The sequence below is a fragment of the Littorina saxatilis genome, linkage group LG10 (assembly GCF_037325665.1).
Source record: "Littorina saxatilis isolate snail1 linkage group LG10, US_GU_Lsax_2.0, whole genome shotgun sequence".
NCBI lineage: Eukaryota > Metazoa > Mollusca > Gastropoda > Littorinimorpha > Littorinidae > Littorina > Littorina saxatilis.
Window position 1 is genome coordinate 8,792,789 of NC_090254.1, and position 21,877 is coordinate 8,814,665.

Here is a 21,877-nt window from a genome sequence, read left to right on the forward strand (position 1 = left end):
TTAATATTGCTGCCCTCGTCTTTAGAACTACATTTGCTATGAGTAAACATTGTTGACGGTGCTACGGTCAAGTACGTCATTCAAACGTCGTGCCCATGTGGTTTGGAATCTACGCTTTTCTAAAAATAGGGTTTTTAATCCACTTCGGTTGTTACTCGGCACTACTCGTTGTAATTCCGACTCATCACCAGAACAACTTTTTAAAGTGTACAAATAATTATACGAAATGAAATAAAATTAAAATAAAAGAACTACTGAGACATGATTGAACCACACTCTTTGATTGAACACTGAAGGGACAACATTCTCCTGCTACGTATACATGAGTGTCAGTTTCTAGCTGAACCAGAGACTGTAGAGTACACACTCTATAGTCTCTGGCTGAACAACTTGAAAAAAGAAAAGTAAACGCAAAACGAGTAGGCCTACTCTGATTTAGAATATGTCTTAAAAGTTAAACTCCATAGCCTGAGGTGGACCATATATAGTAATTGATGCATGAATTGGCGTCTCGCAGAATTACACGCCCCTGAGGAAGGCCTGGCAACAGGTCGAAAATTTGGGCTGCCACTTGACATTCTTTGTTTGGCTTTTCTTTTCTTTGATTTTTATATATTATATATATATATATATATGTCTATTATATCTATGGGTGGACACAAAAGAAAAAACGGCACACACACACACACACACACACACACACACATAAACACACATGTACAGCAACAACAACAATCATCCACTGATCGTGGCTCAGTTTAATTTTTTTTCCCTCCAAGTTTGACTTACGATCTGTCTTTCTAGGCATATAGTGTGTTTGTTTGTGATTATGTGTCTGGACCACCTGATTATCAATTCTTTGAGTTTTGCAACCGGGTGTCACTTTTTGTTTTTGACAATATACTGTCTGTTTGATGACGAGATTTTTTGTTTTGTTTTTGCGTTTGAACAACAAAATGTATGCAGAGCAGGAAATTCAGTTCCGCGGGGGCCCAACGAATGGTTGTGTGATGCGCCCGCAGCGTGTTGGCATACATACATGACTGTGCTTGTCACATCCCGCTTTCAGCCTTCACCGCCGGCTAGCCAAGCTGCTTGCAGCACCGGCGAAAAAGAGAGCAGCCTTGCGTAAGTCTCTCCCTGCCAGTAAGCCTCTCCACAACAAGTCCTATGCAAGCTTTAAAGCAACCCTCCACGAGGTGTTGGGTGGTAACTGGGGGCCTTATGTCCCCAGGCAGAATTGCAAGGGCGCGGAGGAGGTTTGGCCCCGAACATGCGGCAGTGCAGGCCCACCGGTGCGTGGACACGCCCTGGCGCCCATGAACCAAACCCCCAGGTATGGGTTACCTACAAAGACTCTACGTCCCAACGGCTGACCAGGCGGACGAGGAGAGTGTACTCCCAACGGCTGTGAAGGCGGAAGAGGACCCTTAGTCTCACATCCCAACGGTAAAACAGGCGGACGAGGAGCTCCCAACGGCTGTTTTAGCGGATGAAGATGCCCCATGTTTTTGCTGCTTTCACAAGCGCCGGGTTGGAAAGACTCGTCAGCCCTGATAGGCAGCTTTCCTAGGAGAAGGACACTCGGAAGACAAACCCGGCCAGATGAGGGCCGATAACCGTGTGAGGAAACTTGTCTAGGACAAGGAAAAGTCCAAAATCACACCCACGAAGGCCTACCGAAGACGGAAGACACTGACCTTCAGGGTGAGGTGAGAACCGAGTGTCTACGCATCACCGACAAATATGGTTGTGTCTACATCATTGAAACGTGATGGTGTCGTCTCTGTGGGCAGCCAGGCAGAGACGGTGCCGGGCCCCCAGCCTCAAAGGGGCCCACCCTCAGCGACTGGTATCTCTGACCCCCATCATGTAGCTGGTACGGGGCAGAGTAAAGCGACCGGCTATAACCTCAAGATCTGTCAGTGGAATGCTGAGGGAGTCCGAGCCAAGAAGCTCGAGCTCCAAAACTTCCTCAAGAACCAAAACATCGATGTCTGCTGTATACAGGAGACTCATCTCAACCCAAATCATCGCTTCTCCATCAGAGGCTACGAGACCTTTAGAAGAGACCGAGATAATGGGCCAAAAGGAGGACTTCTCACCCTGGTAAAGAACACCCATCCAGCGGCGGAAATCTACTCTGCAGGCGAAGACACAGAAGTCCTTGGAATTAAACTTCTGCTAGAAAGCAAACCATTGTCCATTTTCAACATCTACTCCCCACCACCAAAACAGGTCCGACTCCAAGCTCTTCAGCCTGAAAGAGAAAGGTGGATAATTGTTGGAGATTTCAACAGCCACTCTCCCAGTTGGGGCTACCCGAATCTTGACCACAAAGGCGAAGAGGTGGAAGACTGGATTATCACCAATCAGATGGTGCTCATCAACCACCCTGATGACCCCCACACCTACTACTCCAGGGCGTGGCGAACAACAAGCTGCCCAGACCTTGCCATCGCAACGGACGATGTAGCCAAAGTCACGCGACGACAGGTGGAACAACAGCTAGGAGGAAGCGACCACAAACCTGTCACCCTCCACATTGAGCAAGACTCTAGGCCTTCCAGCAGAAAGCAGTGCCCAAGCTGGAACTACAAAAAAGCAAATTGGACAAACTTCCAAAGCAAAGCAGAAACATACTGCAAAAATCTCAACTTCGGGCAAGATCACCTAAACAGCAAAGTAGAGCTCTTCACTGCAGCCATCCTGAAAGCAGCAAAGGACTCAATACCTAGAGGCAGAAGGAAGACCTACACCCCTGGTTGGAACAACGAGCTCCAACAACTCCACAACACCGTCACCGAACTCAGAGAGAACATGGAACAGTCCCCTACAGACCAGAATACAGCCTCTCACAACAAAGCCAAAGCAGAATACACACGCCAGAAGCTTCAACAAACTCGCGCAGCATGGCATGAAAAAACCTCTTCCCTAAACCTGGAAAAAGACACAAACAGGCTGTGGAAGCTCACAAAGCTGCTGAACGAAGACAACCCAGAACGTCGGCAAACTGTCCTAGAGTCAGACGGGGAACTCCTCACACAAAAGAAAGCAGCCAACCACCTGGCACATCACTACCAACATGAGAGCAGTGTCAAGCTTCCACGAGAACGGACAAGACTGGCCAGAACACAAATACAGGAGCGGCAGAACCAGAGACCAACGGATAGATGCATGCAAGAAGCCATCAGCATGAATGAAATTGAAGCCGCCATCAAACAGCTTAAACCCCAAAAAGCACCCGGACCGGATGGTGTCACCAATGAAATGCTAAAACACCTCGGACCTCTTGCCAAAAGAACACTACTGAAACTCTTCAATGAGTCATGGAAAACCGGCACTGTTCCAGCCATATGGAAGAAGGCAACCATCATCCCTATCCACAAGAAGGGAAAAGAAAAGAAGAACCCAAACAGCTACCGACCAATCAGTCTCCTCAGCTGCCTGGGCAAACTCTTGGAGAGAGTGATCAACAGAAGGCTCCTTTACTTTCTTGAAGACCGTAACATTCTGTCACCAACACAAACTGGATACAGAAGGCACAGAAGCACAGAAGACCAGCTAGCCCTCATTGCCCAAGACATAGAAAATGCGTTCCAGGAAAAGAAAAAAGTCGTCGCCGTGTTCTTTGACCTGACGAAGGCTTTTGACAAAGTGTGGAGAGAGGGCCTTCTGCTGAAGGTGCTTGAGAGCGGGGTTTCTGGAAGGATGTTCAGATGGATCCGGGGCTTCCTGCATGAACGATCAGCAAGAGTCAAGTTGGACGGACACTTGAGCCACAGTGTGAAGATGAGAGAAGGAGTTCCCCAGGGAGGCGTTATATCACCAACTCTCTTTCTCCTGTACATCAACAACATCACCACTGTTCTCCCCCGCCATGTCTCCAACACTCTGCACGCAGATGATCTTGCCATCTGGAGTACAGCAGACCAGGCCACATCTGCAGCATGCAGGATCCAGACAGCTGTGCACGACGTACACCAGTGGACAGAAAACTGGGGTCTTCAGGTCAGCGAAGTCAAAACTCAGGCTACTGTGTTCTCCCTCTCCACCACCAAAGAGAAAGTCACCATCAAGCTCGGCGACAGAACCCTGCCCCAAGTTGAGACTCCCACTTTTCTCGGGGTAAAACTGGATCCACGTCTCTCTTGGAAGCCCCAGATCGAAGACATGGAGAAAAGGGGGATCAAGAGGCTTGCCTTGATGAAGAAGCTCTCGGGAACACATTGGGGGGCCAACTCCAAGATACTGAAGACTGTGTACACAGGAACAGTTCGCCCAGTGCTGGAGTATGGGGCAAGTGCTTGGGCAACCGCAGCCAAGACGCACACCAACAAACTGGACCGGGTCCAAAACTTTGGCCTCAGGATAATCCTTGGGGCCATGAAATCTACTCCTATTGCCGCAATGGAAAAGACAGTTGGAGTTGAACCCCTTGAGAGCCGACAGCGAAGCAAGCTTCTTGCACATGCCGAAAAGATGAAGAGGCTACCAGACCACCCCCTGCATGACAAACTAAAAAGCCTGACAAAGAACAGGCTAAAACGGAAAAGCTTGAACCATCTTGTCAAGGAAGAGCAACGCATGCAGGCTGACATCTTGACGGCAAACATCGAACTGTGCGAGAAACTTGATCCAACCAACTGGCCCCCAAAAACCCTTAAAGCTGAAGTCAGAACCACCATCCCTGGCATTACTGTGAAGGGAGACCAGAGTGACGCTGTGCTGAAAGCTCTGACAATGGAAGAGATCGACAAGCGCTACCCTGCAGCTAGATGGACACACATCTTTACCGACGGATCAGCTGAAGACGCCACAAGAAACGGAGGATGTGGCGTATTCATCAAGAAACCAGGCCTGCCCCCAGTCTCGGTCTCAGCATCCGGAGGGAGATTGTGCTCCAACTACAAGGCTGAAGTTCTGGCACTCCACAAAGCCACAGAGACAGTCCTGCAGTGGGAAACCCGTCCCAAGAAAGCTGTCTTTCTTTCAGACTCTTTGTCAGCACTCCAGGCCTTGTGTTCGGGCAATCCAGACTCGACCATGGAACACCTGATGCAAAACATCAACACACTGGCCCAAACCACAGCGGTTGTCCTGCAGTGGATCCCTGAACACACGGGGATTGTGGGCAACGAAGTGGCGGATCGGCTGGCAAAGGAGGGCAGCAAAACTGAGCAGCAACCCTCTAATCTCACTTACAGTGAAGCCAGGACCCTAATCCGAAACAGGCAAAAATCCACCTTCAAAAAGAAAAACAATGGATATAATCCACACGAAGATGCCCTCCATCAGCTCACTCGTCACGAGCAGACCATTGTCTTCCGCCTCCGGACAGGCCACTGTGGACTAAACAGCCACCTAAAAAGGATCGGCATCAGACAGTCGGCCCTGTGCCATTGTGGAAAGGCGGACCAGACACCGGACCACTTCCTGCAGACCTGCCAACTCCACTGCAGTGAGAGGAAACATGTCTGGCCCACAGGGACATCGCTGCACACCAAGCTATGGGGCAGCACTCAGGACCTGGAAATGACAGCCCACTTCGTCAACATCACGGGCCAAAGAATCTAGACACAGCCATCGTCAAACGCTGAAGAAGAAGAAGAAGTTCCGCGGGGGACCAATCTCTTAAAAGCTAATTCAGTCTTTGAGATTGGAAATAAGCAACCTTTAAAATTCCGCATAATTATGGGTTTACTTTGATGATCAACTTGGCCTTTAGTCAAGTCTGTTTTTCACAGTACTGATCTACTGTGAAACCTAGGGCTGAAGAAGCATGAGCGTGGAAAGAAGCAAAAGAAGAATTCAAGGTGAAAGCTTTCATGCTGCTTAACAAAAACAAAGGAGAAAAAAAGGCATACAAATGCATTTCAAGAAATATTCTTTCTACGCGGCAAAAACGTTTACTTGATAAGCCCGGGCCGAGCCATGTACAGTGTTGTTGAACATGACGAGACAAGACAAGACAAGACAAAACAAGACGAGACTAGACGAGACAAGACAAGACACAAATACACAAACATATGCTCACGCACCGAAGAACATACACGCATTCATTATGTATAACCATGACTTATGGAAACGTTTTAGTTCGATCACTTTATTCATGTAAAACATTTTGATTTCATCCATGCATCAACATGCAAAACAAAAATCTCAAAGAAGACAATGCAAAGTGCTTGATAGACAAACTGGTTAACCTAACCAAAATAAATGTTTAAGATTATATTTGCTGAGCCCTCTATAAACATTTTGATCAGTTTTGGCCCACACAAGGAGATACTCTTTAACTCATCCAAGACAACAAACTCCATATAATCTGAGGCAATACTATAACCAGTTGAAGGCTAAACTCTCTCAACTTAAGGCGATGTGTGGCACTAAAATTAAACTTGGAGAATACATGGAATAACCTAGTTTTCTTGGTAGTTATTGAAGTGACTTATAACAATGAATGAAAAATGTGTAAATATTAATGGACACAGATCGCCGTTGCTATGGAAACAGCCGCCATATTGGATTTCTAGGAAACGGTTTTACAGCGACATCATACATCAGAAATGCATGATATTTGGCACAAAGATACACATGACTTTTATCTACAATCATATAGAATGATATGTTTACTAAAGACTACAGTTGAATTTATATTAATTTTTGTAATAAGGATTAATGAATTTCTAACCGCATATTCATTAATCCTTATTTCAAAAAATAATATAAATTCAACTGTGGACTTTTCTCAAAAAATCGTTCTATATGATTGTAGATAAAAGTCATGTGTATCTTTGTGCCAAATATTAAGCATTTCTGATGTATGATGTTGCTGTAAAACCGTTTCCTAGAAATCCAATATGGCGCTGTTTAAGCCAGTTTCCATAGCAACGGCAGTCTATGTCTTGTAGTATTCACATATTTTTCATTTCTTCTTATATGTCACTTCAATAACTACCCAGAAAACTAAGTTATTCCATATATTCTCCAAGTTCAATTTTGGTGATTTTAGTGCATCACATCGCCTTAACCTTAACGACAATAGACCCTATCGGTATTCCAAGCTCTCGTAATCTCTCGCAAACTTTAGAGCATAGCAAAGCATGCGGTACAGCGATCTCGTGCGAGCTGCACAAGCCAAGGTTCGAAGTTCTCGCGATGTTCAAAGCATAACAAAGAGCGTGTCTCGCGAGAGCTGCTCAGATACCGAAAAGGTCAATACTCTCCTGCTCATCCAAGGCACTGTTTTCTAACTCACCGGGCCAAGCCAACACTCTCTAACTCAGCAAGATAATATTTATTCATCCAAGGCAATACTCTCTAACTCAGCAAGATAATACTAATTCACCCAAGGCAATACTCTCTAGCTCACCCAAGGCAACACTCTCTAACTCAGCAAGATAATACTAATTCACCCAAGGCAATACTCTCTAGCTCACCCGAGGCAATACTCTCTTACTCATCCAGGCCAACACTCTTTAACTCGATCAGCAAGACAATACTAACTCATCCAAGGCAATTCCCTCTAGCTCATCCAAGTCAATACTCTCTAGCTCATCCAAGGCAATTCCCTCTATCTCATCCAAGGCAATATATACTCTCTAACTCAGCAAGATAATACCAATTAATCCAAAGCAATACTCTCTTACTCATCCAAGCCAACATTCTCTAACTCAGCAAGAGACGTCTCCTCTCTAATCATTCGTCACCCAAGGCAACGCGTACTCTAATTCATCCAATGCAACGTACACTCTCTAACTCATCGGGACAATACTTTCTAACTCATCCAAGGCAATACTCTCTAACTCATCGGGGACAATACTTTCTAACTCATCCAAGCAATACTCTCTAACTCATCGGGGACAATACTTTCTAACTCATCCAAGCAATACTCTCTAACTTAGCATGAGAATATCGGGCTCTCTAACTCATCCAAGGCAATACTCTCTAACTCATCAGGGACAATACTTTCTGACTCATCCAAGCAATACTCTCTAACTCAGCATGAGAATACCGGGCTCTCTAACTCATCCAAGGCAATACTCTCTAACTCATCGGGGACAATACTTTCTAACGCATCCAAGCAATACTCTCTAACTCAGCATGAGAATACTGGGCTCTCTAACTCATCCAAGGCAATACTCTCTAACTCATCGGGGACAATACTTTCTAACTCATCCAAGCAATACTCTCTAACTCAGCATGAGAATACTGGGCTCTCTAACTCATCCAAGGCAATACTCTCTAACTCATCGGGGACAATACTTTCTAACTCATCCAAAGCAATATACTCTCTAACTCAGCATGAGCCCGGAATACCGGGCTCTCTAACTCATCCAAGCAATACTCTCTAACTCAGCATGAGAATACCGGGCTCTCTAACTCATCCAAGCAATACTCTCTAACTCAGCATGAGAATATCGGGCTCTCTAACTCATCCAAGCAATACTCTCTAACTCAGCATGAGAATATCGGGCTCTCTAACTCATCCAAGCAATACTCTCTAACTCAGCATGAGAATATCGGGCTCTCTAACTCATCCAAGCAATACTCTCTAACTCAGCATGAGAATATCGGGCTCTCTAACTCATCCAAGGCAATACTCTCTAACTCATCGGGGACAATACTTTCTGACTCATCCAAGCAATACTCTCTAACTCAGCATGAGAATATCGGGCTCTCTAACTCATCCAAGGCAATACTCTCTAACTCATCGGGGACAATACTTTCTAACTCATCCAAGCAATACTCTCTAACTCAGCATGAGAATACCGGGCTCTCTAACTCATCCAAGCAATACTCTCTAACTCAGCATGAGAATATCGGGCTCTCTAACTCATCCAAGGCAATACTCTCTAACTCATCGGGGACAATACTTTCTGACTCATCCAAGCAATACTCTCTAACTCAGCATGAGAATACCGGGCGCTCTAACCCATCCAAGGCAATACTCTCTAACTCATCGGGGACAATACTTTCTAACTCATCCAAGCAATACTCTCTAACTCAGGATGAGAATACCGGGCGCTCTAACTCATCCAAGGCAATACTCTCTAACTCATCGGGGACAATACTTTCTGACTCATCCAAGCAATACTCTCTAACTCAGCATGAGAATACCGGGCGCTCTAACTCATCCAAGGCAATACTCTCTAACTCATCAAAGGCAACATTTTCTTACTTATCCAAGGCAATACTATCAAACTCATCCAAGGCAATACTATCAAACTCATCCAAGGCAATACTATCAAACTCATCCAAGGCAATACTATCAAACTCATCCAAGGCATTACTATCAAACTCATCCAAGGCAATACTCTCCTACTCGTCCTAGGTATAGGCATTATACTCTTTAATTCGTTTAAGGCAATAATCTTTAACTCAGTCATCCAAGATTTATACTCATCCAAGGCAATACCCTCTATCTCATCCAAAACATTATTCTCTAATCGTGGAGTCCTTTCTTTAAGAATAAAAAAAAACCCCAGAAAGGTAAGTTGTTGGAAAGTTTGATTTGCTTGTGGATGCACGCTGAACATTTTGTGAGATAAGTGTTGTGTAATTGATGTTTGTCTGTGCACTTAAAAGACCGCTGGGTCGATATATTTGTGAACGTAACGTTTTGTTTTGTCAATAATGAAACGTTCCAACAACTTAGTAAGTCTTACCTTTCTTGTTTTTTGATTCTGAATTTTGGAACGTTGGCCGTCTATTTGTTTTTGTATTTCCTTTCTTTGAGGCACGGCATTGCGACAACACTCATTACCTGTGAGTTTTTCTGCAGGCACACTAATCATATACATGTAGCAAATCAACACGATGATACTAGAGCTTTTTCGACTGGAATAACTTGATTTCTGTTCGATGACAGTGTAGTTCAAACCGGTACAAACGAGAACTGACCAACAAATAAGTACAACAGATGGACGATTTTGGGGCAAAGATCTCCAAGCCAACCAGTAAACACACAGAAACACACACACACAGACACGGCGCAAGCACACTTACACACACACACACACACACACACACACACACACACACACACACACACACACACACACACACCCACGCACGTACGCACTTACACGTACACACACACACACACACACACACACACACACACCGACACACACATTCCTCCTCATGACGTGAAGACAATGACCCAGCTGAGGAAGGTTGTCACGGCGAGCACAGCAGTGGACGACAAGTGTCTGTTTGAAGCACTTACTGCAAGAACTGAAAGCAAAAACAAGTCGCGTAAGGCGAAAATACAATATTTAGTCAAGTAGCTGCCATTTTTCAGCAAGACCGTATACTCGTAGCATCGTCAGTCCACCGCTCATGGCAAAGGCAGTGAAATTGACAAGAAGAGCAGGGTAGTAGTTGCGCTAAGAAGGATAGCACGCTTTTCTGTACCTCTCTTTGTTTTAACTTTCTGAGCGTGTTTTTAATCCAAACATATCATATCTATATGTTTTTGGAATCAGGAACCGACAAGGAATAAGATGAAAGTGTTTTTAAATTGATTTGGACAATTTAATTTTGATAATAATTTTTATATATTTAATTTTCAGAGCTTGTTTTTAATCCGAATATAACATATTTATATGTTTTTGGAATCAGCAAATGATGGAAAATAAGATAAACGTAAATTTGGATCGTTTTATAAATGTTTATTTTTTTTTACAATTTTCCGATTTTTAATGACCAAAGTCATTAATTAATTTTTAAGCCACCAAGCTGAAATGCAATACCGAAGTCCGGGCTTCGTCGAAGATTACTTGACCAAAATTTGAACCAATTTGGTTGAAAAATGAGGGCGTGACAGTGCCGCCTCAACTTTCACGAAAAGCCGGATATGACGTCATCAAAGACATTTATCAAAAAAATGAAAAAAACGTATGGGGATATCATACCCAGGAACTTTCGTGTCAAATTTCATAAAGATCGGTCCAGTAGTTTGGTCTGAATCGCTCTACACGCACGCACACACACACACACACACACATACACACACACACACACACATACACCACGACCCTCGTCTCGATTCCCCCCTCGATGTTAAAATATTTAGTCATAACTTGACTAAATATAATGAATTCATCAATATTTAGTACCCTTCTTCATCTGACAGTTTCTCCTTCAAGTTTCTCTCTATTGTCTTTTACTTTTAATCCCAACTTTCATATATCTTTCATTGTGTGTACCTGTGAACTGAAAGCAAAAAAGAATTCATCAATATTTAGTACCCTTCTTCATCTGACAGTTTCTCCTTCAAGTTTCTCTCTCTCTATTGTCTTTTACTATTAATCCCAACTTTCATACATCTTCCATTGTGTGTACCTGTGTTCAGTCAAACTTAACAGGATCCGTTAACACGGGCATACATGCTTTAGTACAGGTCTAAATCCCTTTTTACATTTAGTCAAGTTTTGACTAAATGTTTTAACATCGAGGGGGAATCGAAACGAGGGTCGTGGTGTATGTGTGTGTGTGCGTGTGTGCGTGCGTGCGTGTAGAGCGATTCAGACCAAACTACTGGACCGATCTTTATGAAATTTGACATGAGAGTTCCTGGGTATGATATCCCCGAACGTTTTTTTCCTTTTTTTGATAAATGTCTTTGATGACGTCATATCCGGCTTTTCGTGAAAGTTGAGGCGGCACTGTCACGCTCTCATTTTTCAACCAAATTGGTTGAAATTTTGGTCAAGTAGTCTTCGACGAAGCCCGGACTTCGGTATTGCATTTCAGCTTGGTGGCTTAAAAATTAATTAATGACTTTGGTCATTAAAAATCTGAAAATTGTAAAAAAAAATATGTTTTTCTAAAACGATCCAAATTTACGTTCATCTTATTCTCCATCATTTGCTGATTCCAAAAACATATAAATATGTTATATTTGGATTAAAAACAAGCTCTGAAAATTAAATATATAAAAATTATTATCAAAATTAAATTGTTGAAATCAATTTAAAAACACTTTCATCTTATTCCTTGTCGGTTCCTGATTCCAAAAACATATAGATATGATATGTTTGGATTAAAAACACGCTCAGAAAGTTAAAACAAAGAGAGGTACAGAAAAGCGTGCTATCCTTCTCAGCGCAAGTACTACCCCGCTCTTCCTGTCAATTTCACTGCCTTTGCCGTGCGCGGTGGACTGACGATGCTACGAGTATACGGTCTTGCTGCGTTGCGTTGCGTTCAGTTTCATTCTGTGAGTTCGACAGCTACTTGACTAAATGTTGTATTTTCGCCTTACGCGACTTGTTATATTTAGTCAAGTTTTGACTAAATATTTTAACATCGAGGGGGAATCGAAACGAGGGTCGTGGTGTATGTGCGTGCGTGCGTGTGTGTGTGTGTGTGTGTAGAGCGATTCAGACTAAACTACTGGACCGATCTTTATGAAATTTGACATGAGAGTTCCTGGGTATGAAATGCCCATACGTTTTTTTCATTTTTTTGATAAATGTCTTTGATGACGTCATATCCGGCTTTTCGTGAAAGTTGAGGCGGCACTGTCACGCCCTCATTTTTCAACCAAATTGGTTCAAATTTTGGTCAAGTAATCTTCGACGAAGCCCGGGGTTCGGTATTGCATTTCAGCTTGGTGGCTTAAAAATTAATTAATGACTTTGGTCATTAAAAATCGGAAAATTGTAAAAAAAAATAAAAATTTATAAAACGATCCCAATTTACGTTTATCTTATTCGCCATCATTTGCTGATTCCAAAAACATATAAATATGTTATATTCGGATTAAAAACAAGCTCTGAAAATTAAATATATAAAAATTATTATCAAAATTAAATTGTTGAAATCAATTTAAAAACACTTTCATCTTATTCCTTGTCGGTTCCTGATTCCAAAAACATATAGATATGATATGTTTGGATTAAAAACACGCTCAGAAAGTTAAAACAAAGAGAGGTACAGAAAAGCGTGCTATCCTTCTTAGCGCAACTACTACCCCGCTCTTCTTGTCAATTTCACTGCCTTTGCCATGAGCGGTGGACTGACGATGCTACGAGAATACGGTCTTGCTGAAAAATGGCAGCTACTTGACTAAATATTGTATTTTCGCCTTACGCGACTTGTTATCTTTGTGCGCATGATATTATTCAGTAACTGTCTTTTCAAAACAAACACCCATCTCCTTATTTACAAAAAAAAGAAGTTTTTATTTGGCAGAAGATTATCTACATGTATACAATATTTAAGATACAGAAAACCACGGACAGATTTTAGCCTAACATGAATTAAACTGTGTTCAAAGCTGCTGTTCTTGTACCATACGCTCATGATGCGATCTCATGTTCAGTTTCAGCCACAGGAGCTTGTGTCAATTAAAGCGCCGGTCGATTATTGTAAATATTCCTTTATCCTTACTGTAGTGTTACTATACTAGTAGGCCTAGTTACGCTACACGCTACAAGAAGTAACGCTACAGTAAGGATAAAGGAGGAGGGCCGTACTCCAATCGACCGGCGCTTTGATACAAGCTCCTGTGGTTTCAGAAACCACATCAAAAACAGATCTGCGTGGAACTGGAATACATTGGAATCCCCCTTTTAAGACCCTAACAAAACTAAGTAAATCAGGTCTTAAAAAGGAGGGAGTTTTAAAATGGGGGTTCACTTACAGAGATTATGAACAGTCAATCTGAAAAACAACAGGGTCTTAAAAAGGAATTTGTTTGTTTGTTTGTTTGCAGCCGACCACGAAGGGCCATATCAGGGCGGTGCTGCTTTGACATATAACGTGCGCCACACACAAGACAGAAGTCGCAGCACAGGCTTCATGTCTCACCCAGTCACATTATTGACACCGGACCAACCAGTCCTAGCACTAACCCCATAATGCCAGACGCCAGGCGGAGCAGCCACTAGATTGCCAATTTTAAAGTCTTATGTATGACCCGGCCGGGGTTCGAACCCACGACCTCCCGATCACGGGGCGGACGCCTTACCTCTAGGCCAACCGTGCCGGTCTCTTAAAAAGGAGAGAGTCTTTAATTGAGTGTGTGTGTGTGTGTGTGTGTGTGTGTGTGTGTGTGTGTGGGGGGGGGGTCTCTAAATAGGGATTCCACTGTTGCAGACTTTGGCCTTGCCAACTTCCTAGCCACTTCTCGCTGACAAAAGTCGGCGGAATGCTTACCTCGGCATCTTTCAAGAGACCGGTCCCAGTGGTGGCCACTTTTGCATTTGCACGTGCTTGTACCTGTGTGACTGTCAGTTCCGCACTGTGTGTGGTCCACACAAATTGTCGTAGCGCAGTCTTTGACAGGGATATTTGGGAACAGCCCTGTAACGTCAAAGGATGGAAACTTCTCAGGGTATTGCAAAAGTACATTCGAAGCTGAAATGGCGACCACCTCTTGATAACGACCACTCCAAAGAATACCCGATGACACGTAAACCTGTCTATAACGACCACTCCAAAGAATACCCGATGACACGTAAACCTGTCTATAACGACCACTCCAAAGAATACCCGATGACACGTAAACCTGTCTATAACGACCACTCCAAAGAATACCCGATGACACGTAAACCTGTCTATAACGACCACTCCAAAGAATACCCGATGACACGTAAACCTGTCTATAACGACCACTCCAAAGAATACCCGATGACACGTAAACCTGTCTATAACGACCACGGAAGTGACCGACCACAAGTGGTCTTTATAAACATGTGATTACTATGGAAAGGTGAATTTTATGTATAGAAATACATTTGCTGGGGATACTCTGGAGTGGTCGTTATCGATAGGGGGTCGCTATAAAGAGGTCGTCACCACGACAGCTTCGTATACAGTGGTACCTGCGATAAAAGAATACCATTGGGACCAGTCAACATTGTCCCTACCGTCATTGCAGGTGACTTGTCATGCCCGCCCGAATTATTTTGATCAAGATAATGAGAACAAAGGGACAACACAGGTGTCCTTTCTTTGAAAATGTTCTCTCATAGGAGGGGGCTCACATCGTGGGTATTATACTGTACCGGTGCTAAGAAGCTGGAACATAAAATACACATGCTCATTTGTTCACAGACAGACACATAGACAGATAGACACAGAGACAAATATACGCAAATCGCACAGTCGTAAATCACAACACGCATTGGTGCAAACACACACACACACACACACACACACACACACACACACACACACACACACACACACACACACACACACACACACACACACACACACACACACAAACACACAAGCGAAAGCATGCATATCCACACTGTGACAGACAGACGTGACAGACACACACACACACACACACACACACACACACACACACACACACACACACACACACACCAACCTCAACAACCTCAACAACAACGGAAAGCAGGGCTTTCAAAACTGACGCAAACATGAATTACCACATTTCTTGCCAGTCTTTGCAGAGATGCCCGAGTCACAAACACACATCCCGCTGGATTCACACCGGGCATACTGGACACAGGAGGTACCTTCCCTTCTACAGTCAGCTCCGGACACTTCCACGTTCAGTCCTGCACAGTTGGAATCAGACACTTTATACAGTGAAGCCCCTCTTTCCAGACCTCCAAAAATGTGAGAAAACCAGGTCTTATAGTCGCGTAAGGCGAAATTACTACACTAGTTTGGTCAAGCTGTCGAACTCACGGGATGAAACTGAACGCACTGTATTTATTCACTAAGACAGTACAGCTTCGTCAATCGCACTGTATTTATTCACTAAGACAGTACAGCTTCGTCAATCGCACTGTATTTATTCACTAAGACAGTACAGCTTCGTCAATCGCACTGTATTTATTCACTAAGACAGTACAGCTTCGTCAATCGCACTGTATTTATTCACTAAGACAGTACAGCTTCGTCAATCGCACTGTATTTATTCACTAAGACAGTACAGCTTCGTCAATCCCCGCGTGAAGGAAATCGCTCACCTTCCACGTGCAAAACGTAGTGATATTGACACGCCAGATTAGCGCGGTAGCGTATTGTGCTAAGCAGGAAAGCGCGCTTTTCTGTATTCTTGTTAACTTTCTGAGCTTGTTTTGAATACAACCTATCATATCTATATGTTTTTGGAATCAGGAAATGATCACGAATAAGATGACATCATTTTTGGATCGATTTCTTACATTTTAATCGTAAGACTAATTATTCTATTTTCGTTAATTGTGATCACATTTTAAGAGTAAACATGACATATGTATATATTTTTAGATTCAGAATGTGATGAAGAATACGATGCAATCAATTTTAAATCTGTTTGCGAAAAATTGATTTTAATGACAACTTTAATGAGCAAACTCATTAATTAAATTTTAAGCCTCCAAGCTGAAATGCAATACCAAAGTCCGGGCTTCGTCGAAGATTACTTGACCAAAATTTCAACCAATTTGGTTTCAAAATGAGAGCGTAACAGTGTTGCTTCAACTTTCACGAAAAGCCGGATATGACGTCATCAAAGACATTTATCCAAAAAAAGAAAAAAACGTCTGGGGATATCATACCCAGGAACTCTCATGTAAAATGTCATAAAGATCGGTCAGGTAGTTTACTCTGAATCGCTCTACACACACACACACACACACATACACACACACACACACACAGACAGACACACACACACACACACACACACGCACATACACCACGACCCTCGTCTCGATTCCCCCCTCTACGTTAAAACATTTAGTCAAAACTTGACTAAATGTAAAAAGGAGGTAAATTTACAGAGGTCATGAACAGAAAATCTGCAAAAGTGAGATCTGATAAGGGAGGGATCGAGTCAGTCTTAAATTGGGGGGTCTTATAAGGGGGGGGGGGGGGGGTCCACTGTAGTTCAACAGTTCGCCAGCAAAAGTGGTTCCAGTCACGTACGGTGGAACCCCCCTTTTAAGACCTAATAACAAGTCGCGTAAGGCGAAAATACAACATTTAGTCAAGTAGCTGTTGAACTCACAGAATGAAACGGAACGCAATGCAATGTTTCAGCAAGACCGTAGCATCGTCAGTCCACCGCTCATGGCGAAGGCAGTGAAATTGACAAGAAGAGCGGGGTAGTAGTTGCGCTGAGAAGGATAGCACGCTTTTCTGTACCTCTCTTCGTTTCAACTTTCTGAGCGTGTTTTGAATCCAAACATATGATCATATCTATATGTTTTTGGAATCAGGAACCGACAATGAATAAGATGAAAGTGTTTTTAAATTGATTTCGAAAAAAAAAATTGGATCATAATTTTTATATATTTAATTTTCAGAGCTTGTTTTTAATCCAAATATAACATATGTATATGTTTTTTGGAATCAGCAAATGATGGAGAAGAAGATGAACGTAAATTTGGATAGTTTTATAAAAAAAATTTTTTTTTTACAATTTTCAGATTTTTAATGACCAAAGTCATTAATTAAATTTTAAGCCACCAAGCTGAAATGCAATACCGAAGTCCGGGCTTCGTCGAAGACTACTTGACCAAAATTTCAACCAATTTGGTTAAAAAATGAGGGCGTGACAGTGCCGCCTCAACTTTCACGAAAAGCCGGATATGACGTCATCAAAGACATTTATCAAAAAAATGAAAAAAACGTCTGGGGATATCATACCCAGGAACTCTCATGTCAAATTTCATAAAGATCGGTCCAGTAGTTTGGTCTGAATCGCTCTACACGCACGCACACACACACACACACACATACACCACGACCCTCGTCTCGATCCCCCCCTCGATGTTAAAACATTTAGTCATAACTTGACTAAATGTAAAAAGGGAAAAACTCGCAAAATGGAGGTAAATTTGCAGAGGTTGTGAACCGGAAATCTGAAAAGCAAGCAAGTACTGTTATTACAAGGGATAAAGTCTAAAAATGGTGGGGTGGGGGTCTTAAAAGGGACGTTCACCTGATTTGATTGTTATGATAATGTTTTGATTCTGGTGTCATATATTCAGAAACTATAGCAATCAGCGTGTCAGTGTGCGTGAGTGTTTGTGCATGTATGCGTCTTTGTAGCACTATCAAAAGAAAGGCACCACACACACACACACACACACACACACACACACACAAACACATACACTCACCACACACACACACACACACACACTCACAACACACACACACACACACAACACACACACAACACACACCCCAACACACACACACACACAAACACACCCCAACACACACACACACAACACACACAAACACACACACACACTCACAACGCACACACACACACACACACACACACACACCCCAACACACACACACACACACACACACACACACACAACACACACACACACACACACACACACTCACAACACCCACCCACCCACAACACACACACACACACACACACACACACACACTCACAACACCCACCCACCCACAACACACACACACACACACACACACACACAAACACACACACTCACAACACCCACCCACCCACAACACACACCCAAGACGGCGATACATACCACAAGTGCGGTCAAACTGTTGAGTGAAGTGAGAGTCACACTCGCATCTGTTTGTCCAACATGTAGCGTTCTCCACACAGGTAGAAATGGATCCACAAGTATTGTCTGGAGTCCAGCGACCAACTACGTATCCTGTGGAAAATGAGACGATACATGGGTGTACATGCATCAAATATGACTTTTGGGGGAACGTTGACTGCCCCGTCTAATTTTCGTTATTGTTGTTTAAACACACACACACACACACGCACGCACGCACGCACGCACGCACGCATGCACGCATAAACATACACACACACACACACACACACACACACACACACTGACAGAATACATTACTACATACCACATGTGCCATCTTTTCGAACATGGAAATTGTCCTGGCATAAACATTTCTGCGAGCTCCGGTCACACGCAGCATGGTCCACACAACCTTCATACTTTGTACAGTCCACTCCAGCTACATCAGCATCAAGTCCTGAAACACAAATCGGATATGAAATAAAACGTTGAAAAGAAATTACATGGTAGAACAGTTAAGCCGGTGTAACACGAGAAAATTACTCCTACGAGATTTTTACTCCGGAGTAAACATTTCGTACGAAAAAGTTACTCCCTTTACGAAAAAAGCACTCCCCCATTGCACGAGAAAATTACTCCCCAAGACAGGTGAGTTCCGAGTAAACATTTCGTACAAAAATGTTACTCCCCTGACGAATAAATAACGAATAAATTACTTCACCCCAACACGAGCAATTTAACTTCCCATGCCAGGTGTACGAAATGTTTACTCCCTTGTCCCCTGTTAGTCTTGGTGGTGGAAGGGGTGGAAGGAGGGTAGCGCGACATTCGTGTGCGCGAGATCACTTATTGGCATTATCCCTTCGCCCGCATCCCATTTTTGCGTACGAGATTTTTACTGGAAGTAAAAAAAATGGGGAGTAAACATTTCGTGGAGGGAGTAATTTTTTCGTGCCTTGGGGAGTTCTTTTCTCGTACGAAAAGTGTACTCGGAGTAAGAATTTTGTACGAAATATTTACTCCGGAGTAAATGTTTCGTGGAGTAAAAATTTCGTGTTACACCGGTCATAAATTGGGCGAATTCGACTACGCGAAGTAGGCCCTACTGGCTATGCTTCGCGAAGCTGGCCGCACGAAGGTTTATTTAGCACTGAGTTTTCGATAAAAAAGACTTCGTTAAGTCTTCGCGAAGTCCAACTTCGGGCTCAATTAAGGACCGCCTTTAGCATGATAGTCTATCGCTGAATGTATTTAATGTATAAACTGTGTATCTCTCTAAAGGCCCGGTCACACAGCCCAAAAGTCGCGTAAACGCATGAATCACGCACGAAATTTGATCCTTGCGCGATTTGCGCATTTCCTCAGTTTGTCTGACGTGGAACCTCCGAAGTTGTCCGCCTATGTTCGCCGGATCAGTGCTTTACGCGATTCCAGGTTTTGAGCAGCTCAAAACTCGGCTTCGCGTAAGAGTTTACGCAGTATTGCGCTGTTTTACGTAATTTCTGCGTAGTTTGCGTAGTTCTTACGCGAACAATGCGCGAAATATGCGTGGAATATCAGTGATCGTTCGCGAAAATGTTGCCGCTATTGCGTTCATCGACGACTTTCCACTGACGATTAGCGACTGTTGAAACGGGAATGCCAAGGTGCCGCGGTTGCATCAGTTTATATATACGCGGAACGGACGTGCGCGCTGCCGCACATTCCTTGCGCAGTTCATGCGCGAATCATGCGCGATTCATACGCAGTTCATTAGTGATAGTGCGCAGATTATACGTGGTTTTCCGTGGACCTTTGCGTGCATATGCGCTGTAGTGCGTGGTTTGTTAGTGATTTTTGCGTGATCTTTCCGTAGTTCTTGCGCAATTCATCGGTGATTTTCATCGCGTAAATCAGCGAAAATGGTCAAATTCTCGACCGACAAGCACGCACAACCAAATTTTATGCGTGATTCATGCGTTTACGCGACTTTTGGGCTGTGTGACCGGGCCTTAAGTGCATGAAGCATATTTTTTTTAAAGTTGCATTAAAAACTTTTCAATTTGTTTGGATCATCTTACCTTTAAAATGGAATAGCCACAGCATTTTGTAGCCATAAATTGTGTTCTAACCATAACTATACCCTATACACATAACATGGGAATACAGTCAAACTTACCTTTGCGATGACCTCTCAAAAACGACAACCTGTCCAAAACGACCTCCCCCCTCCGATACACACAATATTTCCTACAAGGTTTTCCCCTTCTATAATTCCCCTGTCCGTAGCGACCACCTGTCCATAGCGACCACATGTCCATAGCGACCACCTGTCCATAGCGACCGCCTGTCCATAGCGACCAGCTGTCCATAGCGACCACCTGTCCATAGCGACCACCTGTCCAGAACGACCACCTGTCCAGAACGACCACCTGTCCATAGCGACCACCTGTCCATAGCGACCACCTATCCAGAACGACCACCTATCCAGAACGACCACGTTTCTGGGATGGTCGTAATAGACAGGTTTGACTGAATCCATATTCATATGATATACATGTTCATAATATGGTTATTTTGTCTACTATACATACCACAAGTTCGGTCCAATTTGATGCTGAAGTTCTCACGACAAAAACACTGGCGTGTTCCATGGATATCACAGGCGGCATGTTCAACGCAGGGTATGGTTGATCTGCAGTTTCTCCCTTCAACCTGCACCCTCAGCCCTGAAATACACACAATACAAATGGTAACTATTATAACGACAAGGATGACGACAACAATAAGAGGAGCAGCAGCAGCAGCACCACCACCACCACCACCACCACCACCACCACCACCACCACCACCACCACCACCACCACCACCACCACCACCACCACCACCACCACCACCACCACCACCACCAACAAGAACATCCACTTTTGATTTACATTGTTTTTGCAAAAAGTCATGGCAATTTACAATAGGATATAATTATGTATGCACAATCAAACAGTGAATGTGAAGAACAAAAACGTACACATTGTATGCAAACATGGCATTTTTTCTATTGGTTTCTTACACAAAAATAGAAACTTTATAATGGAGCCATTCTGTTTCTTGATAGAAAAAGATCACTGTATGGAAACATTTGCGAAACTATTATCGAAATACATTCTACTTACGGCAGATATCTCCGCTTTGTTTGAAGTCGTCTAGACATCGGCACCTGCCTGAAGAGTCATCACAATACGAACTCCACCAACAAAAATCCTCAAGGCCGCCTGCGCAAGTTTCATCCGGTTTCAAGGCTGAAATACACCATATTTAGCTACAACTTAATAAGTAAACAGTTAAATGTTTCATCAAATACAGACAGTGAA

At 43.4% G+C, this 21,877-nt stretch overlaps 2 protein-coding genes across 8 annotated transcripts in view; one reads left to right on the plus strand and one right to left on the minus strand.

The window, feature by feature from the left end:
* The window catches only part of LOC138978090 (agrin-like), a 391,935-nt gene that overhangs the window by 205,700 nt on the left and 164,358 nt on the right, over positions 1 to 21,877 (plus strand). The gene's annotated exons all lie outside the window — the stretch shown is intronic.
* The window catches only part of LOC138978092 (cell death abnormality protein 1-like), a 35,417-nt gene continuing 19,630 nt past the window's right edge, over positions 6,091 to 21,877 (minus strand). For all 3 annotated transcript variants that reach the window (XM_070350730.1, XM_070350731.1, XM_070350729.1), the window contains 7 exons: positions 21,680 to 21,805; positions 21,104 to 21,238; positions 18,856 to 18,987; positions 18,510 to 18,641; positions 15,417 to 15,548; positions 14,170 to 14,316; positions 6,091 to 10,239 (listed from right to left, as the gene is read on the minus strand). In XM_070350730.1, coding sequence (XP_070206831.1) covers positions 10,145 to 10,239; positions 14,170 to 14,316; positions 15,417 to 15,548; positions 18,510 to 18,641; positions 18,856 to 18,987; positions 21,104 to 21,238; positions 21,680 to 21,805 — 899 coding nt within the window. In that variant the 3' untranslated portion in view covers positions 6,091 to 10,144. The remainder of the gene's footprint in view (positions 10,240 to 14,169; positions 14,317 to 15,416; positions 15,549 to 18,509; positions 18,642 to 18,855; positions 18,988 to 21,103; positions 21,239 to 21,679; positions 21,806 to 21,877) is intronic.